The sequence below is a fragment of the Canis lupus genome, chromosome 18 (assembly GCF_011100685.1).
Source record: "Canis lupus familiaris isolate Mischka breed German Shepherd chromosome 18, alternate assembly UU_Cfam_GSD_1.0, whole genome shotgun sequence".
Lineage (NCBI taxonomy): Eukaryota > Metazoa > Chordata > Mammalia > Carnivora > Canidae > Canis > Canis lupus.
Window position 1 is genome coordinate 50,034,549 of NC_049239.1, and position 17,669 is coordinate 50,052,217.

The window sequence follows — 17,669 nt, forward strand, 5'->3', positions numbered from 1 at the left end:
ACAAACATACCTTTGTACCAGCTTTTATTTTCTTTAAGTGTTGCACAAAAAAAAATAATAATAAAGGCGTGCCAAATTTACCATCACTCTACAAAATCTCCTTTTTTATGGGGCAAGACTGGGAGGCTCTGCTTTCAAATGATCTACTGTTCCTGAAAAAAAAGCAGCCCGCTAGGTGCTGAGGCCTCGAGGCTGCTGCCAAGAGCCAAACAAAAGACCTCAGGCTCGCAACACTTCTGTCCCAGGCAGAGCAGAGTGGACAGATAGAAACCATGGTTCTTGGTCCCTGCTGAAACCCTGTCCAAAGCCCCTCCGGCCACTAACATGTCTTGAAAAGCTGGAGCTTCTGGGTCCTGAATATCTTATGCAGGTCTGGGGGCTGCCTGTAAATGCTCAGCACTTTAGACCAGCTCTGATTATTCTCATTATACTTGGAAACAAGTTAAGCTTCAGATCTGAAGTTTTGTAAGAATGTGGAGAAGCCTGAAATGAGCATTTGGGAGGGCCCTGGGTGCGCGGGGGGGGGGGGGGGGGGGGGGGGGGGGGGCTTTTTCAGTATGTGGGTATGTGGAAGAGGGGACTGGGTAACCTGCCCAAAGTCACCCTCTGCTAATCAGCAACACGGGAGAGCAAAGAGGACAGGTTCGTACCAAAGCACTTGAAATTCACTCATTCAGGGCACCTGAATGACCCCCAGATCTCTCTGCAGAAGGGTCAGACAAGGGAGGGGCATCCAGTCCCCAAGGCACTGCGGTGACCTACCACACTCCAAGGAAGAAGCCCAGCATCTCAGCCTCTGCCCCCAGGGATGGTGGCCTCCCACCCCCTGACCATATATCTGGGTCCTGTGTTTCAGTACAACCCTTCTGTGCCCAGGGAGAAGAAACGGAACAGAGAGATGCACCTGGAGCCTGGGACTCCAACTGCTCCTTCTTGCGCAGAGAGAGTAGGTCCCAGAAGAGTGCTGCTTAGAAGGGGGAGCAGGTAAGGCTGGTGGGTCGGCAGGCCCTCCTACTCATCTCCGTGGCTCCTGCCCCAGGCCCCCCGACCCCCAGCATCCCAGCAGAACTCTGTACAGGGTCCAGGTGCTCCTCAGATTCAATGTCCACATCTGTAGGAAGGGGGTAAGGACATACCAACCATTAAAACCACACGGCAACCCGGCACTGTGCCTACACACTCCCCAAGGGCCCCCTTATAAGGACCACTGGGCTTCAAGAGTGCCTCAGGGGCTCTAAGCCTGGAGCTACAGGTCTCCCTCATGACAGAGTCTAACATTTCTGTCGCACACTGAGCAGCATGCAAGGGTGGAGGGAAGGAGTGCCTGCCCCTCACTGGCTCACTCTCCAAACAGAGGTCAGCACTCTGAGCCTCTCTGGTGACCATGGAGATGTGGCCCAGCCTCCCTGCCTCCGGGGCTGCTGTGAAGGTCAACCATGGAAGAAGAATGGCCCGCCAGGGAGAGAGGCCACCCCACTCTCCCAAGAGGGAGTGACCAATGCCAAGGAAATCAGGGTCCAGATAGCACAGGAGCCAGGCCTGGGCAACAGGCACAGGGTGGAGGGGTGCCCTCCCTTCACAGCCTCACCTCCAGGACAATCACCACTGGTCAAGGGTCAGAGTGTTCTATTCCCAGATCTGGCCTGGCCATGACAGAGCCGCTGCCTGCCTGTCTTCATCCTGTTCCAGGGGCCTAGTTTGGGGCCAGGAGCACCTGCTAGGGGCTTAAATTACTCTCGGGCTAGAGGCAACAGGAAGTCAGGAAAGCCAGCCTAGGCCGAGGAAGGGACGGGCAGGTCCCACCTAGGTTCATAGCCAGAGGGCAGGTGCAGAAGAAGGGCCAGGAGCTGAGGGCTGCGGGGTCTGCTCCCCTCCTGCAGGCTGTAGAGAGAGGGAGATGGCAATGGGAGACCCAGCCTGGCACCCGAGCTGGAAGGCAGCCTCTCTAATTACGGAGTGCCTGCTGGGCACAGGGCCCCATCAGGAACCCAGGGCAAAGGCACTGACTGTCCCCATCCCAGGGCAGGGAAGCCAGATGGAGCAGGGACCTCACCTGAGGGTGAAGACTTGGTGCCTGGGCTCCCTTCTCTGCCTCCAGGGGGAAGGCCAATGGACACAAGAGGACTAGAGATGACTGCTGGCTGGCCAGGTGGCCGATCCAGTGGACGGGAGGCCCTGCCCAGCCCGGGAGCCTGCCAGGCAGGCCAGTGAGCCAGCAGTCAGAAGACAGGCAATGGGGAGAGAAGAAAGCGGGGCTACCAACAACTTCCTGTGAGCGGGGGCGAGGCAGGCAACACCTACAAATAGACGGGGTGGGGGCTCCAAATGAAAGAACTAGAGGTAAACACCCCCCACCACACCTCGGACAGAGCAAAGTCCCAGGAAGATCCTCACCCCCACAGACACAAGCACCTGCTCTCCCAGCCGCAGGGCTTCCAGAGCACACCCCTACCAGGCTTTACCTGGGCAAGGAAGCAAATTCAGCGGAGTGATTGGGTTCAACATGGCCATTACCGCAACGCAGCACTCCACCTTCTAACGAGTCTGAGCTAAGATGGTTTCAGCCAAGCCACCGCTTAGCTGGAGTTGAACCTGACTCCAGGATCCCCTGAGGGCCCTCTCCCTGGAGAATCACAATTACGATTGTAATAATAATCCTAATAGCTAATAATTATTGAGCCCTCACTGGGAGCCAGCCCCATGCTAAGCACTTTACAGCCTCGTTGCATCCTCAGGCAACAATTTTCCCCTGACATGTGAGGAAATTGAGACCCAGAGGGGTTAACACACTTGCCCAAGGCCACGGAGCTGCGAGCAGAGCCAGGAACGCAGGCCAGGCCGGAACAGGTGGAGGCAGCCTGCACTGCCCGGGCTTCCAGGCTCCCAGGGCCCCCGGGGCTCCCTACTGGGATGCCTCTGCAGCCCCCTCTGCTGCTCATAATAACCCTGGGCAGGTCAGCAGGGGAGGACACTGCGGTACAGCATGTCCTCGGTCCAAGGATCCCCACCACAGTGACTGCTGGGAGGCAGAAAGCTCCGAGGGGCAGCTGCTACATGGAAACCCATACCACACTCATGTGCTACAGTGACCTTCCCAAGTATTCCCCAGTGACCCATCTGGCCTTTGGTACCATAGGCAGGCAAGAAGAAATGAGGCCTTCCTGCCTTCTTCACACCCACAAAGAGCAGAAGGGGGTCACTTTAACCAAATGCGTCCCCTATCCCTTTTGATAGGGAGGACCTCACTGGCCATGGATGGGAGCACACTCCTAACTCTGCATTCCCACTTGCTTCTGCATCCTGCTCTGCTGATACCAGCTAGTGAAGCTCAGGAAAACCCAGCACCTCTCCAGCTCCCAGCCATCTAGGAGAGACCTTGCACTCTTACTGTGGTAAGAAGAAATCAGTGATTACATGCCTGGAGACTCTGGAAACTCTGTCTCACAGGCCCCTGGTCAGGAAGCACCCTAAGAGGATCCCTCTGCCTGTGTAACAGAGTCCCATCTGTGAAACATCCTATTCCATCCTGATGGAGTGGGGCCCCAAGAAAGCCTGGTCACACAGACAGGTCTCAATAAGTGGGTCTCACAGGGATGCAGGATGCAGGAGCCTGGCTGGAGAAATGCTTTGGGGTGGTGGGGGTAGAGAGTTCCTGAGCAGGTCTTTCTGGATCCTCATAGATGGAGCCCAGCGCCTACCTCATGGCCAGACCTGCCTGGATCCTGGCATGGGTTCCATTCACCCTCCAAATCAGTTATTTCCAGCCCATATCCATGGCCCTAGGGGTCATGGACACTGAGAGGTGCCACTGGTACAGAAAAGCTGAATGCAGACACCCCTCTGAGGGCAAAGGGAACACGAGCCTCAGTTTCTGGCTGCTGCTGGTGGGCCTTATAGAGCTCTAACCAGCTGTGCCTGGCCACCTGCACATGCGCAGCCGCAATCAATAAGCAGGAAGGGTTGGGGCACCTGGGTGGTTCAGTGGTTGAGCGTCTGCCTTCAGCTCAGGGTGTGATCCTGGGGTCCTGGGATCAAGTCCCACATCAGGCTCAGCGGGGAGTCTGCTTCTCCCTCTGCCTCTGTGTGTCCTCACGAAGAAAGAAAGAAAGAAAGAAAGAAAGAAAGAAAGAAAGAAAGAAAGAAAGAAAGAAAGAAAGAAAGAAAGAGAGAGAGAGAGAGAGAGAGAGAGAGAGAGAGAGAGAGAGAGAAAGAAAGAAAGAAAAGAAAGGAAAGAAAAGAAAAGAAAGAAAGAAAGAAAGAGAAAGAACCCAGGAATGGTAACAACCAAACAGATGAAAACTGCTCTTTTGAGTGATCGTCCTCAAGCTCCACCACTGGCCGCACAAGTGCCTCCAGCAAGAAGGTGGGGATTACATGAAAACTAGAGGAGCATCAGCAAGGCCATTCCACCTACTGTGCTGTGCTCACCTGGGGGCCACACGGGCAGAGACCTCCCAGGGCTGCAAACGGCACACACTGCATCCTCCCTAGGGACACGACACAACATGACACGCTGTACCCAGCCCAGCAGGTTGGGGGCCTGGGGCAAAGGGTGACATGTCGGGGCTGCTCTGTTCAGCAGATACAATACCAGGCAGTCACCTGCTCTGTGGAGAGAGGCAAAGCTAGGGCCACAGCCAGCACCAAGATGACCAGGCCGACACTCCTCTCAGGCAAGAGGTGCCCACCCAAATCCCCTGTGCCGGGGCTGCTCCCTGGCAGGGCTAGGGATCCAGCACCTTGGCCCTCATGAGCTGATACTGCTCTGGCCTGTGGAAAAGGAGAACTCTGTGCAAACACAGGTGACACCGAGAGAACCAGCACAAATGACCCCCAGAGTGGGTAGGTATTTCATGGACGCTGGACTCCAGTTAAGTATGTTCAGGATGCACTGGGTTTCTTGAAATAAAACAGCTTTATTTGTAGTAGGCCCTCTCAGAGTCCATATCTCAGGAATATGACTCTCCATTGGGGAAGTGGGTCCCACACTTGGCCCCACAAGCCTTCTGTTATGAAGGACAGGTGCTCTGTAATCTGGGAAACACAGCATGCTGGATGCCAGGATGGGGGTGGGAACTTACCACACTGTAGATCTAGGGGCCAGAGGGGATAAGGATAGGAAAGATTGGCTCCCTGGACAGACGAGGTCTTGGGAATCCTCTAGATAGCTACTGAGCATCTACTACATGCAAGACAGCAGGTGGAAAGACAAGCATGAAGGCAGCCCCTGTCCCCAAGGCCCTCTCAGGCTGAGTGGGTCATGGAAGTTTCTGGACTCCAAGGAGACAGCTCTGTCTGGAGAAGCACTCATCCCAGGGAGCACAGGAGAGGGCTAAAGCCAGCCTGGGGGCAGCGTGGAATCCCAGGCCAAAAAGTCCCAACTTCAGATGTTGGGAAATTGCTGTCATTTTCTGAGAAGGGGAAGGAAGGACATGATGAAACTAGTTTTGGAAAACATAATCTGGCCAGAGTAAAAGGTAAATGGGCAGGGGGAGGTTCTAGGAGACTTGCTAGAAGCTGGTACAGTCTCCCACCCCAAGGGTGAGTACTGTGGGGGCCTAGAGGGGAGGTCTTGGAGCTGGGGAAGGGGTGGTGATGGAGAGGAAGGAAGCACCAGGGCTTTCCAACATGTGGGAGGGAACAGAGACCAGGCCTGCACCACAGAGCAGAGGAAGAATGGGTGTCAGAATCAGCCCCGTGCTCCAGCCTCAGTCAGGAGGAATCTGGGGCATGGGGCAAGGGGTGGGGGGTGGGCAAGACAGTGTACACTCCCACCAGGCTCTTTTTGGAACCAAATCTGTTCTGGGGAAAGTTCAGAAAAATGGTCTTCCCTCCCTCCTCCACCCCCTCACCCCCGCAAAAAAAACAGCTGGAGGACACATTTTGCTCTGAAACCATCTTGCAGCGAGGACATCACTTCAGCTCCCATCTCGGAAAAGGCCTGCTCCTCCCAGGGTGAACTCCAGGGTGGCAGCTGCTGCAAGTGGACAGTCTGGAAGGCACCCAGGCACCCCCGGCTAACATGTTCTGGCCAGGGCCACGCGCTCGGGCGGCTTTTAATGCCCTATTGAGCAACTGCCTTAGAGTTCTGCTAGGCAGGAACCAACTCCCTATTGGGCTAATAAAGGGGTGCAAGCCAGGTAAGAAATTAAAGTTACTCACATTTTGTTCTGGAATGAACTAGGGGAGGGGAGCAGTAATTTACACGGTAATTATATTTCCCTTCGGGCTAACGATGGAATTGGTTGCATTAAGAGCTCATCTCCCGAGCAGACGCTGGTGTGCCGGGGAACAGGAGCGTGGCTGGCTATCTGGCACAAATGTCACCTCTGGAGCACTCCATGTGCCAACAGGAAACAAAAGCATGAAGACCAGCTCCTTCGTGGCGGAAGAAGATGAATTTACTTCCACAGCCTGAGGCCAGCTTACTTGTCAGAGACCACTTCTAAAGTCCAGCCCTCTGACACCTGTTGAATGTGACCACTCACTGTCTCTGGATCAAGAGATCAAAGGATGAAACCTGATAGGCTGGCTCTCAAGTTTATCACCAAAGAATAAGCGTAAAAGAACAGTCAATACAATGTTTTAAAGACAATAATGAAGAGGGAGTCTCTGAATACACTCAGTCTCTAGATACACTGTGATGCTATAGGAGTTGAAACAGCACACTGGTACAGAAAGACACCCACAGGTCAATGGAGCAGAATAGAAGATGTCAGAATAAGGAGCCACGCCATCTGTGAACACTGCACATGACATAATGAGTGGTATTTTAAGTGAATGAGGATAGAATGGGCCATTCCAGAAATGTGTTGGGACAATTCTCCATCCACTGATGGAGGTGGGGGAGGGGCACATCAGGAACAGCTCAGATCCTTACCTGATACCATATACCTCCCCAAAATCAGATAAAATAACGTCTGAATACAGAACACAAAACAATAACAGCCCTGGAAGAAAATAAAGGAAGAGGTGTTTATAATCTAGAGGTAGAGAAACGAAGCACAAACCCACACACCATGAGGGAATAGACACAGGGTTTTGATTACATGAAACTTTTTAATGCCTTTAGGATAATAAACCACCAGAAATAAGCATGAAAGACTAACTACAGATCAGAAGAAAAAACTGGAACAAATATAACAAAGAGTTACTGTCCATGCCCATAAACAGCTCCCACAAATCAATAAGAAAGAGAAACAACTCCACAGAAAAATGGGCTAAGGACAAGAGTAGGTAATTTACAGAAAAAGAAATACAAATGGCCAAACAGCCAAGAAGCCAGTAATGAAGGAGGTGCAAATCAAAACGTGTTCTAATTTTTAAACAAACTGATGATTTAAGAACAATAAAGTCTGGTCATTGCCAGCACTGGAGAGGGCACAGGAAAACACATCCTTTCACAAATGCCTGGGAAGGTACAAACTGGTGCAGCCTCTTTGGAGGACTCGGTCAGGAGCTCGAGAAACTTACAAGCGGATATACTCTTGGACAAGGAACGAATCCTACAGAAAAGCCTGTACACAAATGCATAGATATGCATGAACAAGGCAGTCACTGTGGCATGCCTTGTAATAATAATAATAATAATAATAATAATAATGCCTGATGGTGGAGGGGGGGTGGGGTAAGTGGGTGATGTGATGAGCACTGGCTGTCATATGCAACTGATAAATTATTGAACATTACATCTGAAACCAATGAGGTACTATATGTGGGCTAATTGAGTTTAAATTAAAAAATAAAACAATATGGGATCCCTGGGTGGCGCAGCGGTTTGGCACCTGCCTTTGGCCCAGGGCGCGATCCTGGAGACCCGGGATCGAATCCCACGTTGGGCTCCTGGTGCATGGAGCCTGCTTCTCCCTCTGCCTATGTCTCTACCTCTCTATCTCTGTGTGACTATCATAAATAAATAAAAATTTAAAAAAAAAGCTATGAACTGTGGTAGATCCATATTATAAAACACTACTTAGGTTTTAAAAAGAATGAAAATCTGAAAGTAAAGATACAGAAAACATTTAAGATTCATTAGCAAGTAAAAAAGGCTACTGAATCACAGGTAAAGAGTGACTGGGTTTAGGTAAAAAATATGAACACAGCGTTCAAAACAATGTAATACATTTGTTACGATATGTATTAAAGGTCTAGTCATCTCTGAGGAGAGAAATAAAGTAGGCAATAAACAAAGATGTCCATCCACATGGAAATAAGAACCACAGTTAAGCAGAGCATATATATTCATGTATGTCTTGCATTTAAATATTTATGCGTATTTATAAAAGAAAATGGCCAACTGGTAGGAGCAAAGATGCTCAACGTCATGAGCGTCCAGGAAAAAGCAAATCAAAACCATAATGAAGTACCAGTTCACATCTACTAGGATGGCAAGAAAAGAAAGAAAAGAAAAGAAAAGAAAAGAAAAGAAAAGAAAAGAAAAGAAAAGAAAAGAAAGAAAAGAAAAGAAAGAAAAGAAAAGAAAAGAAAAGAAAAGAAAAGAAAAGAAAAAAGAAAAGAAAAGAAGAAAAGAAAAGAAAAGAAAAGAAAAGAAAAGAAAAGAAAAGAAAAGAAAAGAAAAGAAAAGAGAAGAGAAGAAGTGTTGACCAGGATGTGGAGACACTGGAATTCCAGGGCTGCTGCCGGCTGCATACAATCGTGCAGTTAGATGAATCCTCCAAAGAATCAAACACAGATGCACCATATGGTCCAGCAGCTCCACTTCCAGGCACATCCCCCAGAGTAACACAGAGGCTCAGGGAGGTGCTCACACACCCACCTTCTCAGCAGCATTGTTCACAACAGCCAGCGGGGCAGGAGCCCCGGTGACAGGTACGTGGACAAACAAAACATGCATTACCCATGCAGCAAAGTATCATTCAGCCATAAAAGGGAATGGAGTTCAGTCACACGCTGCAACTCGGATGGACCCGAAAACATTACACTAAATGAAACAAGCCACACAAAAGGACAAATGCTGTGTGATTCCACGAAGAGGGGGTACGTACAACAGGCAGATTCGTGGCCATGGGAAAGTAAGAAGGCCACATCTGGGATGGAGCTGTAGAGAGGGAGAGATCATGGGGTTTGACTGCTCCACGGACACTGTTTCTGTTTCAGGCAATAAACAACCAGGGAAATAGGGGCACCTGGGTGACTCGGCAGTTGAGCGTCTGCCTTCGGCTCAGGGAGCGATCCCAGGGTCCTGGGATCGAGTCCCACATCAGGTTCCCCGCAAGGAGCCTGCTTCTCCCTCTGCCTGTGTCTCTGCCTCTCTTTCTCTGTCTCTCATGAATGAATAAATAAAATCTTAAAAAATAAAAAAACTGGGGAAATAGTGGTACCGGTCGCATGCCATTGTGAATGCAATTAATGCCACTGAATCATACACTTATAAGTAGGGGGAAAACAGGCAGAAATGGCAGAGCTGGGGGGGGGGTGACCATACTCCAGACCCGAGGATACAGGATTCCCAGGGGAAAGGGGAGCCCCGAGGACCCTGGGGAAGCCACACAGCCCAAGGGAACAGGAGCCGGGAGCAGCGGGGCCAGACAGTATGGCAGACAAGGTGCCTCTTACAGGAGCAGCCCTCCCAAAGACCTCTGAAGGGAGAAAAATGAAAGCCTCATCCTAGAAAATACCTCCAAGTTTAGGGCCAACTTGTTTCATTTTACAAAGAAGGAAACTGACGTTCATGGGAAGGAAGTGCACCCAGGACCTCAAGAGGGAGCCCGCAAGGGCCCAGTGTGTGTGCACCACTCTCTGGCTCTTCCAGGGACAGGAGCCTTACCATAGTTCCAAAGGGACACCTGAGACCCCAGAAAGCCTAAACTCTCCTCGTCTCCCTGAGCGGATCTTTGCTTTCCTTTAAGCACTAGAAAACTACTACGAGGCAATCTGAAAGCACTAAATTAAATACCAACAAATAAAGCAGATAATACCCAGAGAGTACAGATCCCCACCCCTGTGAAAGGGCTCAGATGTGACATCACCATGATAACCTTTCAAGGGGTCCATGGCAACGGAGACCCTGAGCAAAGAGGACACAGTGGACATGTGATTCTGGGCACAGACTGCATCTAGACCTGAGTTCCAGTGCTACTCGGCTGCTGTGAGGTAAGCACTCCCCTGGCAGGTGAGCAACAGGTGGGGCCTGGGGAGGGTTAACTGTCCACAGCCAGGTGGGTAAATGCTGGCCTGGGAGGCACACAGGAGATGGGGCTGCTTGGGGCTCAGAAGGGGCAGGATGGATGTGTACAAGGGCCCAAGGTGGCTCAGGGGAGTGGGACACCCTTACTTACAGGGAAGAGTCAGCAGCCAGGTCTGCTCCTGCTTGGAGCACCCCTTGGGGACAAGCTGGCACCAAACCCAGGCCCCCATCAGGTCTCAGCACTCCTGCCCACCCCCCCACTGGGGAAGGTGTTCTCAACCTTGACTTTGATCATGCTCTCCAGCACTTTGAAAAGGTAACCTGGCTACCTAGGGCAGGACCTCTTGGTGTCCTTGGCACTGCAGCCTGTCTTGAGGGAAGAGCCTCCTGGCCCCTCCTCATGGACACTAGACACCCTCCTCACAAACCCCACAAGCTAGATGCCACTTCTGCCCATGAGGAATCTGAGGCCACAAGCTAGCAGACCATTCCCAGAGTTGAAGAGAAAGCAGGGACCAGCCAGGAACAGCAGGCAGGACCCAGGGAGTCAGCTCTTGGCCAGACCCGCAGCTGCCTTGACAGGTCAGCACTGGGACCCATGCTGTCCCCAGGACAGCCACCCCCCACCTCCACCCCGGGAGCCTGTCCCACGGTACATATACTACTGCTTTCTGAGCAAATGTGCCAGCAGGTCCTGGATACAGCCCCTCACTCCATCAGAGTCTCCCCATTTTGAGAGCCTGTTAAGTGACTGTCCAAGACGCCGAATAAGCCACAATGTCCAGTGTCTCTCAGTGCTCTGGCAACACTAACCACAGCACTACAACCCACCTCCCAGCATCCCTCCTCCCAGAGGCCAGCACCGGCCCTTAGCCTGTCCCCAGCCTCAGCCACCAGCTGTCACATCTCTGAACCGAGACACGGATCTAAGAACAAATCTGTTTGCTCCCAGCCCAGCTTAAAATGGCTTTCCTGTCCCAAACCCCACTCAGCACAGCCCAGAGCCTGGGCCTGTTGAGAGGTCCCTAACCAAGATTGACCCATCGATGGGGTTGTTAAAGTGCACTCTATCCGATATACGATGGATATTGCTCAGCATTGAAAAGGAGGGATCCCTGGGTGGCGCAGCGGTTTGGCGCCTGCCTTTGGCCCAGGGCGCGATCCTGGAGACCCGGGATCGAATCCCACATCGGGCTCCCGGTGCATGGAGCCTGCTTCTCCCTCAGCCTGTGTCTCTGCCTCTCTCTCTCTCTCTCTCTGTGACTATCATAAATAAATAAAAAAAAAAAAAAAAAAGAAAAGGAATGGAGCATGGACACATGCTACGGCATGGATGAATCTAGAAAACACTGACAGTGACATAAGGAGTCAGACACAACACAAAAGGCCTACATATCATATAACTCCGTATACATGAAATGTCCAGAATAGGCAACTCCACTGAGACTGAAAGCAGACAGTGACAGGGGAATGGAAAGTTCTTGTCTAACGGGTGTGGGGTTTTATTTCAGGGAGACAGAAATGTTTGTAACTGGATTGAGCTGGTGGCGGCACAGCCTAGTCAATGTATTAAATGCCAATAAATTATATCCTTAAAAAAGATTAATTTTATATTACGTGATTTTCATTTCAATAAAAAAAAAAAATCAAGTTGACACCTTTCACCTAGGACAGACCTGACTCCAGCCTACATTTCCGATCCCTCTGACTGAATTCTTCCAGAAGCTCCCATTGCCTTCTGGATCACATCTAGACTCTACATGGCAATCTGGTCTCTTTCAGTGGAGAAGACCACCTGGTGGTTGAGGACAGGACTCTGGGACTGTGAGGGAGCGCCCCCAGGGTCCACCTCTCCCACAGCTGCATACTTAGCTTCTGTCTGCCTACCTTCCCCGTCTACACAGGACGCCCTGACAGCAAAAGCCCAGCCTCATCTGCCATTCTATCACCGCACTTCACATGGCACCAGGGGTACCAAAGAGTAACGGCAGCAATGATAAGATCTGATGGAGTGCCAGGCAGGTGTTAACTCACTGGGCTAGTGATAGGAAGTATTATTATTCCATTTTACAGAAGAGAAAACCAAAGCACACAAGGTGGGCTCGTCTGCTCAAGCTCCTCCACATGGCAAGCACCAAGGCTGATGTTAGGCCCTGGTCCTCAGGCTCTGTCTGTCCCCACTGCTGATCACCTCGAGACCCCACCAGGGTTGCAGCAATAAGTGAGTCAGGGCAGTGGACTAAATATCGGATGCCGAAAAAAAATCCAGCTTGTGTAAAAACGGCTTTTGGACCTCCAGGCCAAAAAGATCAAGGACCCTATTACACAACAGGCATTGCAGTTCGGCCACCACTGGTCCCCACACCTGGGCCAGGGATGGTGCTAAGAGTTGTACACACAGCATTTCTTGCTCTTGAACTCTCCGGGGTAGGGGGGACCAGGTGAAGACATTGGACGCAGAAAAGCTAATCAAGTCATCCAAAGCCAAATAGCTCCTGAGCATGTAAAATCCAGGTTGGCCTGACCCCAGAGCTCTCCAATCTCAGCCCTGGCAAGCCCAAGCTGCAGGGCAGGCAGCCGTGCTGAGTCCTCACCTGACTGCAACCCCCCCACCCCACCCCTCCCCAGGGCACTGGGCAAATTCTGCTAAATGCCTGAGCAGTGATACAGTGTAGCTGAAATTAAATGGGTTCCAAATGCGGCAGGATCTCCACAGCAAATGTGGGATCATACAGGTTGACCGGGGTAAATTCTTGGATTTGAACAGGGAGGGTCAAAAGCATGTGGGCCCTGCTTTGAAAACAGGGGTTGGGGGACCTCTCTCAGTGGACTCCACACAGCACTTAATTATTAACTAAGCAGGACCCACCTGCCAGGCAGTGGGCCAGGCAGTAGGCATCTGCAGTAACCACCCTGGGAGGGAAGGGGGGGTCCCAGACAGGTGGTCCTGCAGCAAGTGCTGTGAGGCCAGAGGGTAAGGAGGCCTGGGCCCGTGGAGCTGGGGAAGGCCATTCCCAGCACCGGGACCACTAAAACAAAGGCATTTCCGTGGGCTCACAGCTTCAAATTGCAACAGGAAGCAATCAGGAAAAATAATTAGCCACCAACTTACTGGCTCCACTCCGGACTAACGCATGAATCTAACACAGAAATCGGGGACAGAACATATCAAGAACAGTCAAAATAGTTGTGCAGAAAGAGCCCTCCTTCTCCTTCCATTTTAGGACTGGGTAGCCACTTTAGCCAGTGCTCTAAAACCCTTGTGTTGACATGCTTCCTAATGTTAAAATAATCAACTCTATTTTTGCCTCCTACAGAACTGCACTCCACAGATGTGATTCCTTCTCATTAGGGGCTTGAACCACAAAACGACAGGCGTTTGACTCCAGCAACGTCACCCCAAAAGGTACAGGAAATCCAAAACTGTAACGAAGTGAAAAGCAACACAGCCGGCTGAGAAACCCCACCTTTAAAACAAACATCTTCCAAAAAAAAAAAACTTTTGCCTCCGTGATCCAGGCATTTCCGGAAAGAAAAGAAGCAGCGTTGGCCTGAACTACCCAGATACTGTCATTGTTTTGTCATCACCTTGTTTTGCTAGTATCAGACATGGCCGAGAAATGTAAACACGCTCCTGAGGGAGATAAATTTGGGGTGAAACCGCCAACATTCTCTAGGCTTGGGCTGGGAGGCAAAAGGACCTGAGGAAACGCTCCCCTCAACGCCCCCCAAACCTCAATGAAGGGGCTGCAGCACTGGGAGTGTGACCACAGAGCCTGGCCAGGACACCTCCCTGCAATGTCCCAACTGGAAATATTCAGGGAGACAGCTGTTTGCCTTAAAGAGGCCCAGACAAAGGGACCTGAGCCACCCACCACCACCGCCACCACCACCGCCACCGCCACCGCCACCGCCTCCGCCACCCCCCAAAAAATCTGCTACCAGCAGCAGAACAGCAGCCCGGGGAGCCCAGGGCTCTGTGGCCCTGTCCAGTCTGGCCAGCCACACTCCAGAAAAACAAAACACTCACGTCCAAACAGAATGATTTAGGTAGCAAGAGATTTGCTTCAAAACCACATGGCAATCTCCAAATTAAAAGAACATGTGTAGCGTTTCACGAGGCGCTTAGGTTTCCTGAGTCCTCCTGACCTCAACTCCACCCCTCGCTCGGGACACACCAAAAGTCGGAGAGAAAGGTGCCCGGCCCCCAGCTCCCCAGGGCCGCGCACCAGGGCCGCGCACCAGGGCCGTGCACCGGGGCTGCGCACCACGGCCGTGCACCAGCGCGGCACACGCGCTCCGACCGCGCCGTCGGCCCTCGCGGCGGCCCCACGCGCCCGCCCCCGCGGGGACAGCGGCCCGGCGCCACGGCGGGGGCCCGGGCGGCCGCAGGGGCCCGCGGACACCTGGCAGGTGTCGGTCCGCCCGGGGACGCGGCAGCGCCACAGGCCAGGCCGCCCGCCGCCGCGTCTCCGAACTTTCCCGCAACTTAAATCAGTTCTGGGGCGGCAGGCCCGCCGCGCGGCCCTCGGAAGCGGGCGCGCCGGAGTCCCCGAGCAGGGCGGCGAGGCCTCTCCGGGCCAAAGTCCGCGCTGCGCGCCCGCCGCCGCCCGGGGGCCACACGGTCCCGCGCGGCCGCACTGCGGGGCGCGCCCCGGGCCGCGGGCAGGTGAGGACCCGCCCGCGCCGCACCTGGCGGGGCCGGCGCCACCCGCACGCCCTCCGGCCGGCTCGGGGCGCGGACGGGCCCGGCCTCCCCGGGAGGGGCCCGGCGGGCGAGACAAAGGGCCGGCGCGCGGCCCGGGCGGGGGGGCCCCCGCGGCGCGCCCCGACTCGCCCCCAACTTGCAAAGTCGCTTCCGCGCGCCGCGCACTTGGCCGCCGGGCCATTGTCCCCGCGGCCCGCGCCACCTACCCGCGGCGGGGGCCAGGCTGCAGCACAGCGCGAGCAGCAGCAGCCGCGGCGGCGCCGCCTCCATGTTGTCCGGGGCCGGGCGGGCCCGCGCGCGCTCACTCGGGCTCCATGGCGCGGCGGCGGCGGCTCCTCGCGCGGCTCCCGGCGCCTGCCGCCTCCCCCCTCGGGCGCCGGGGACCAGGACGGCGGGGGAGGAGGGAGGAGGGAGGAGGCGCGGGAGCGGAAGCCGCGCCGCGTCTCCGCCCCCCGCGCCGCCGCGCCCTCCCGCGGGCGCCCCCCGGAGCCCCCGCGGCCCTCCCCGCGCCCCCCCCCCGCGGCGCTGCCCCGGGGCGCGGGGAGGGCGCCGGCCTGACAGCCGCGGGGGCTCCGGGCCCCGTCGGGTCCCGGAAGCAGGTGTGTCACCTGTGGAGCAGCGCCGGAGCCGGCCGTTACCGACGGGGAAACTGAGGCACGGGGGGCGGGGCGTGGGAAGGGCGCGCGACCGGGCCCGTCTGGCGTCGGGAGCCCGTGCGCCGTCCCGCGACCGCAGCCGCTCTGGCAGGGCCCAGTGCTCGGGCGGCCCCAAGACACCTGTTCTCACCGGTGAGGGCGCACCCGAGGGCAGAGGAGGGCGACCGCGACGTCAGCTGGAGGCAGCCCCAGAAGCAGACGGTGGGCAAAGGCAGGAGCTGCAGGGGCTGACAGTGGGGTGGGCTTGAGGCTATTTTTTTAAACTAAATGCAATACCCTACATATTGGTCACAGCGCATGAACACTGAGCAGTAGGCGCACTGTTCTTCCAGATGCGCTTCCAGGCCGGCTGACGGGAAAGCCCCCCTAGGATGGCAGACCTCACCTTTGGTCCCTAGAGCAGGCACCGAAGGGAGCCCGCCGCCCCCACCCCATCCTTCAGGTTCTGTGCCCAACTGAGCTGGTGGCTCAGCTCTGAACCCTCAGGGCACAGGAGGGCCTGGGAGGTGACAATGCACTGGCTCTTGAACTGGGGGCCCAAGCTCAAAACTCCAGCTCTGCTGCTTCCTAGAAGTAGGTGTGCCCTTGGGCAGGTCTAAATATAAACCTCTCCGGTAGTCTTTCCTCCCTTATAAGACAGGTAGGGCAATGCCTACCTCGCAGGCAGGTGCTAAGCTAGCTGTAACTCACACGAGCAGCCACATGTGCCAGGATACCCACATTCTTCATATATTTGTGACAGCTTGACCAAGCTATTGGTCAGGCAGGAGTCTCTGTCCTCCCGGTGCTTATGTTCTAGAGAAGGAGACAAAACCACAAGAGACAAGCAGATTTAAAACAGAAAACCAAAAACACTGTTAACAGACAACAAGGGATGCCATGAAAAATGGATGGTGTTGAGCTGCAGTGTCTCAGGACATTGTGACTTTAGGGAGGTGAGGACTTTCTGGCTACAAACCAGGAACAGGCGCATGGTAGGGAGGGCAGTTCAGGTGGAGACAGCATTAAGGGTGAAGGCCCTGGGCAGAGGCCCTCCAGGATGCTGGGCTCGTGGGAGGAAGCCCGGAGGCCAAGGTATGCAGAGGCCGGGGTGGTGGGGGAGAGGGCCAGAGCCGCAGCGGGAGAAGCTAGCTGGGGCCACACATACAGACCCGGAAAAGGCGTCAAGAATTTATCCCAAAAGCAACCGGAAACCATCACGGGGTTTAAGTAGCAAGAAACCCTTGCTGTTTCCTCACGCAGGCCCCATGCCCAGCTCCAGGAGCACATCCTGCTGCCTCTCCTGGGGCCAGATGCAGACTCCCAGTTCTTGTGGCCCCTCCACTACCAACACCTCCCAAACTACGCGGGTCTCCCACTTCCTGCCGTGACCCCCTTCAGCCTCATTTCTCAGCAACCAGAATGAGCCTCTTGAAACAAGACAGATCCCGTTCCCTCATCTGCTCAAGAATCTGCTATGACTCCCATCTCAGAAGAGAAGCAGAAGGCCTTAGGGCACCTAAAGGCCTGACCTGGCCACATCTCTCTTGTTTTTCTCTCCAACTTCTTAATGCACTGTCCTTCCTCTTCCTCACCCTGCCCCAGCCACGGAGGTCTCCTGGCTGGTCCTCAAACACACCAGGCACACTCCTGCCCCAGGGCCTTTGCGCTTGCTCTTCTCTCTGTTAGAACTCTTTTACCCCAGTTATCCATGTGATTTATTCCCTCACGTCTTCAGCTCCTCAGCCAGGCCTTCTCTGACACCCTTTGAAAATAGTACACTACACCCTTTCCATCACTCACCCCTGCAAATACATCCTGCTCCATTTCTTTGTTTTACTTTTCTTCTTTGCTCTGACCAATATCTGACACACTGTCTACTTAACTTTTCTGCCCTCCGCTAGAATGGAAGCTCCAGAGGACAAAGATTTTCATTTGTTTTGTTCCCTGTGTATCCTCCCGAGTCTGGACTAGGGCCCAGGACACAGTAGGTGCTCAATAAAAGTTTGTTGAATGACAGAATGAAGCAAAGAGCTGATTTATGTTCATAAAAGGAACATTCTGGCTGCTGAGTAGGGACAGGAGGACCAGAGAGAAGGGAGGATGTGGGAGACTGGTCTGCATATGGGTCCCATGGCAGCAACCAGAAGAGCTAGTGGCTTGGGCTGATGGGGTTGGG

At 54.0% G+C, this 17,669-nt stretch overlaps 1 protein-coding gene across 2 annotated transcripts in view; it reads right to left on the minus strand.

The window, feature by feature from the left end:
- LRP5 (LDL receptor related protein 5) overlaps positions 1–15,166 on the minus strand; it is a 107,399-nt gene extending 92,233 nt beyond the window's left edge. For both annotated transcript variants that reach the window (XM_038563697.1, XM_038563698.1), the window contains exon 1: positions 15,062–15,166. In XM_038563697.1, the coding sequence (XP_038419625.1) occupies positions 15,062–15,125 (64 nt within the window). In that variant the 5' untranslated portion in view covers positions 15,126–15,166. The remainder of the gene's footprint in view (positions 1–15,061) is intronic.
- Between the last annotated feature and the right edge of the window lie 2,503 nt (positions 15,167–17,669).